The sequence below is a fragment of the Chinchilla lanigera genome, unplaced genomic scaffold (genome assembly GCF_000276665.1).
Source record: "Chinchilla lanigera isolate Chin_1 unplaced genomic scaffold, ChiLan1.0 scaffold00119, whole genome shotgun sequence".
Classification (NCBI taxonomy): domain Eukaryota; kingdom Metazoa; phylum Chordata; class Mammalia; order Rodentia; family Chinchillidae; genus Chinchilla; species Chinchilla lanigera.
In genome coordinates this window covers 644,719-650,531 of record NW_004955520.1, presented here as the reverse complement: position 1 = coordinate 650,531, position 5,813 = coordinate 644,719, and the positions used below count along the sequence as shown (strand labels likewise).

General features: G+C 36.4%; 1 protein-coding gene across 16 annotated transcripts in view; it reads left to right on the top strand.

Moving 5' to 3' along the window:
• The window catches only part of Dnah14 (dynein, axonemal, heavy chain 14), a 317,770-nt gene that overhangs the window by 85,279 nt on the left and 226,678 nt on the right, over nt 1–5,813 (top strand). For all 16 annotated transcript variants that reach the window (XM_013507038.1, XM_013507034.1, XM_013507036.1 and 13 more), the window contains 2 exons: nt 819–1,009; nt 3,763–4,008. In XM_013507038.1, coding sequence (XP_013362492.1) covers nt 819–1,009; nt 3,763–4,008 — 437 coding nt within the window. The remainder of the gene's footprint in view (nt 1–818; nt 1,010–3,762; nt 4,009–5,813) is intronic.

Below are 5,813 nucleotides of genomic sequence, written 5' to 3'. Positions count from 1 at the left end.
TTTTTTTTTGGTTTTTCTCCGGTACCGGGAACCGAACTCATGACCTTGCACTTGCCAGGCAGGCGCTTTTGCCGCTGAGCTAAGTCCCCAGCCCCTCGCTGAGATTATTCATGACACCACCAAAAAGCTAGGGCAGGCTTGCTGGGATAAATCAACATGGATCAGGATGCTGGCTCCACACACTGTTTACAGCAGAGACAAACCTGGAAGTGACTTTTTTTTCCTGTCTCTCTCATTTTTGAGTGAGGGGTAATAAGGGTTGAACCTTCACCCATTCAGATTTTGAGTCCTGTTCCTCTATGGTTTTTAAATACACAGAGTAATGATGGTATATGGCAGAGCTGTCATCTACATTTCCTATATTTGGTGGTTAAAATATTTGTGAAATGATAGTGATGGTAGATTTTTTCTCTTGATACTCTTCCCAACTTAGGAAAAATTTAAAACCTTCAACCTACACCAGTGTTCTGAATGTATATGTGTGTGCCATCTGTCTGCATATCTGTCTTTTTAGTGAAAATCTGGGAAGCTGTATGGGAGCTGACAACCCCTGTACCATACTTTCCAGGATACCTTGGCTCTGATAGTCTTTGGTTTCAGTTATTAGTCTGATAACTATTTTTCTGTGTTTAAATCCCTAGTAGATTTGTAAGGAAGAGTGATATTAATAAAGCTCCTTATTTTATATTATAATGTAAACTAATAGGTTAAAAACTAGTATTACATTAATTTTCAAATTTAGAAAATCTTATTTTAAAAATTAGTTTGGTTAAAAATATGAATATACTGTAAACTTACTGGTTCATTGTTGTTTATAGGTTTGCCTAAAAACGACATGGTAATGAATCTTAAGCAATCAGTGACAGATTTTAAGCGAGAGCTGCCCATCATCATAGCACTGGGAAACCCCTGTCTCAAACCAAGGCACTGGGAGGCGCTGCAGGAGATCATGGGAAAGACAGTTTCCCTTGACATAAACTGTACAGTGGACAGTCTTCTAGCCCTCAAGGTACATAAACATAGTGTGGAAGAACAGACTGAAATTGTAGAGGGGCCATTTTAAGTAGGCAAGTAAACTGACTAAGAATAGGAATCAGAAAATTGTATGGGGAGTATCTGGGAAAGTAAGAGCACATTAGTAGTTAACAGGTGGTAGGAGGTTGTGTTTAATTAGAGGTAGAACACAGACTATTATGCAGTTACTATCTAGGTGGTTAGAAAATAGTTACACTAAAAAATAAAAAAAAAATTAAAATAAGAATAAAAATAAAATAGTAATACTAGTTTCATATGTGACAAATTTCATTATTTAACAGTGCTACTACTTATAGAGGCAACATTTCATAGAAATGGAAAAATCAAAATTATTGGGTCGCATTCTAAATAAAGTGAAAAAAATTTTAAGAGCATGTTAAGATAGCCCTGCCAACAACTTGGTATTATATTTAAAATGCCTTCTTAGCATCAATCTGATTTGCCACAAAATTTATGTTATATAATTTTTCTAGTGTTTTTCATGGTTAAAAGTTTTCTATTTTCCTGCCTGAGAATTCATTTATGTGTAATGTTTTGACCATATTTAATTTAATCAAAAGATATCTAGTGCATATAATTCTGTTGTAATGAAGAGCATGGGAAATATTTTTAAAGAATTTAAAAAGAATAATTTTCAAAGACAACTTTAGTTGAGGGTTTAGGTCAGGTTATTTTATATTTCCCCTAATCTCAACCTCTCTCCTGAACTCTGGACTCATATCCAATTTCCTGTTCAGCATTTCCACTTACATGTCTGAGATATCTCACAATTAACATGTCAAAAGAGCTTACTTTTCAGCCTCCTTCTCCCCAGTTCTACTCTTTTGCTTCCCCCTTTCAGTTAATGGTGTCTCCATTCTTCCATTCTTGTTTATGCTGAAAACTGTGATGTAATTTCTGAATTGTCTCTTACTATTCTACTCTTTATCCTAGGTAAATCTTTCATATGTTCCTGGACTGTTAGCAGAGTCTCCTATCTGGTCTGTGTGCCGGAGTGGAACTCAGCAGACAATCTAGATAATTTCAGAATATAAGGATTAATGCCAACAGTGAGTTTATTCAAATTAGCATTCCATCTGAAAAAAATAAACAAGGTCTTCAGCTCTAAAGTACTATAGCGAGGAGCTTGAGGCACATACCTTCCTCTTGAAGTTAGTTATAGCAATGGGCAGAGGAGATGAAGAAGCAATCTCCTGGTAATCTTGAGTGAGCTCTAAGAGGTCCTGGATGGTGCTGGTCATCTTGTAGAAATATGAGAACTTATCCAGTATAGTGTATGTGCCTAGATGGACAGGATTTGGACCACAAACTCACCCTTTAATCACTAAACTTACATTTTTGGGGGTTGATCCAGAGAACATGGCCAAGCTGCAAGACTTTCCATGATATGCTCAAATGCTGTGAAAAATGATTTATACATTTATTCAGGTAATAAATTATTGTGTCTTACCATTATATAATAACCATTTTGTCCACAGTGTTGTACAGGTTCTGAAACCCTATCATATGGACAGCAAGTCATTGGGTAAATAAGAGGCAGTAGCCAGTGGTGTGTGTAAATGAACTTCATCACTGTGTGGTTGATCATCTGCACTTTAGAAATCTTTGGTATTTATAACAGGAGTAGATAATTCATTGTAGGCATTAAGATGCATCTGAAACCACTCAGATCTTCCAATAATTGGAAGGTACGACTACTTGTCAATCAGATTGCAAAGTTTGACTGTAAAGACCTGAGAGAGCTAGACTCATTTGGCTGAACTTTTGCTTTGCACATTACCAGTGTCTGGATTTCTGGATTTCATTTTTAATAACCTCAGAGTGCTAGCATTAGGCACAAAGTTCTTTGTTCAGCATCAAGCTTTTGGAGAGTCCCATGGCTTTTCAAAGCTGTTGCTTATGGCCATAAGCAATGAGCTGAATGTGCCATTCTTAGCTGACAGTGGCAGATGGATACTCAAGAGTGATGAAAACTAGTCATATGGTTCATAGACCCCCACCTAGCTGCATTACCACAGCACAGAGATTAGGCATCATATTTAGCCCCATAGAGGTAACACAGGATTTTAGTGGTGGATTCTTATTCTTAACTAGTGATAAAAACAGTCAGCCCAGCCAGTTAATTCAAAGAGGTAGAGATGAAGACCTGCCTGAATACCTGTACTATGGTGAGTGAACCTGAAAATTTTATACCAGTGACTCATCACTTATGCTGTGGGGACTAACAGTGCACAAAGGAAGAAGGGCTATGTGTGCTCTACTGGTGTGTTCTAAGGGACACTTATCCTAAGGGAGATGTAGCAGAGAAAGGAAAGCCACAGAAGTCTGGGTCTATCAGAGCTTCATTCTCTTAGATGAATATACTCCAAGAGTTATGAGATAAGAAGCATGTCACAAAATAATTTTGTATCAGTGCAGAGGAAAGCATGCTAAAAGAAATAATACCATTTGCACATATATAGAAGGTATATATTCTTCTTGACTAGAATAAAAGGAAAATTACAAATTTTTATTAAGTGTGAAGAATGTGAAATAGGATGATTAAAAGCTGAGGCTTATGTCACAAAAGTTGGCCATGGAGTCTCAGGTCAGGATATAAACCTACAGAGAATCAGATTTCCAGGTCCTCTGGTATACTTTCTAAAACACGCATTTAAATCTTCCATTTTAAGTATTTCAGGAGTTATTTGTTCCACTGGCTATCAAAGAATAATTTGCTCACTTTAGATGTTTCAGTATGAACATGAAATAAATGAAGTATCAACTTCAGCAAGTAATGAAGCTGCTCTTGAAAAAATGCTGTTTAAGATTATCGATCTTTGGAACACGACGCCTTTACATCTGGTCCTTCATCATACAGAGATGTACTCTGTCCTAATAATTTCATCCGTAGATGATGTATTAGCTCAGTTAGAAGAGTCTCAAGTCATGCTTGCAACAATTAAAGTATCTTCTTATCTTGGGCCCTTTAAGGTAAATACTATGGCAAAGGAAAATTGTTTTAATTTTCTACAGTTTGTCACATTAACATTTTACATTCTACAATTTTACTTTTGCTTTTGAATTATAAAAATCTTTTATGTTCTTATATAGAAGTGAGATTGAATATTTAATAGTTTGAATACTAAACATTTTATGAGAATATTAATTGTTCATGGGGAAATGTCAGAAAGTTTAATTTGGACAGAGAAGATAAATTTACATCCTATAAAAGCATGCCTCACACAATCCTGGTAAATTTAGATTATATAAAAATATGACCCCACAAAGCCTGACTATTCCAGCAGTGTTGAGTGTGCCCTGGTGATTTCCCAGTGTGCAGCCCTCCACCCAGTGGCAGATGTAAAGATCATTTTAAACTTTAGGAAACTCAGCAAGATATGTGGTAGTATGCAGATGTTCAATAGCAAATTAATATAACCAATCATATGCAAGTATATAAATATATTGACAGTGATATATGAAGGGTTACAGACAAGTATGTACTCAACAAAAATTCGTATTATTTACATACATAAAAACACCAGGAAAACGTGGATCATAGAGAAAAGAATCTCGTAAGTTACAATAAAGAGATAACCAACAAGATTATGAATAGCAGGAAAACAGCAAAAAGGCAAATAAAACCAGACACACAAAAACGAAAAATTTTAAATGAATATATAGAAAATATAATCCAAATTTTTAAAATTTAGAAATAAGCAACAAGGAGAGAATCATATCTTAAACGTTGTCACCATTTGCTAGAGCCCTATGAAAATGAATATTTAGAACATTAAATACTTTATTTAAAAAATGAATTTAGTAATAAATTAAGCACATTCAAGGACTAATAAATTAAGCACATTCAAGTAATAAATTAAGCACAATTAAGCATTCAAGAGAATAGATCTCACACACACACACACACACACACACACACACACACACACACAAGACTTCTGCTTTCAAGCAAGATGGAATATAGGGGACACATTCTCCATCTTGCCCAAGCACCCAAAGCAAACCAGATAAAATATATGAAACAGTGGTTTTGAGAACACTGCACACAAAGGAACAAAGTACAAGGATGTCTGAGATATGAGAAAGAAACAAAGTAAATCCTGTGGTTGCACCAACCTATGGCATTCATTTTGAGACTTCACCAGGGGGAGAAGCCTGGCAGGTTCCCTAGCATGAGATGCTACTGAGAGTCTGTAGAATCAAATGAAACTAGCGCTTGCAAGACTAAGCATCAGAGAGGAGAATGGTGCAGAGAGACTCAAAAGGTCTGTGTACAGTCTCCACTCAAGTGCCCCAAAGGCACATGGATATGAGGAGACCACTAGAGGCCAGGGAAGTAGCCACTTAAAGGGTTTAGAGGGACTAATGAGATCAGTGCCTATGTCTACCACCCACAGTGAAGAACCTCGTGATTCATCAGCATTAGCTGGATGGCTCCAGTTTTGCCTCAGAACACAAAATAATTAGCCCTCAACTAAATTCTGCTCACTATCAAATCTTAAAAGCAAACCCCAGAATAATGAAACTATTTCTCAGTAATTTAATGGTACCCAGAAAAGAGCTTCAGACTATTTATAGGAATATAACATTATTGAGTACCAATACGGTAAAATTCATAATGTCTAGGACCCAACCAAAGATAATCAGATATGCAAACAGAAACAAAAATAAAGACTATAATGGGGGGCTGGGGATTTAGCTCAGCGGCAAAAGCGCCTGCCTGGCAAGCGCAAGGTCGTGAGTTCGGTTCCCGGTACCGGAGAAAAACCAAAAAA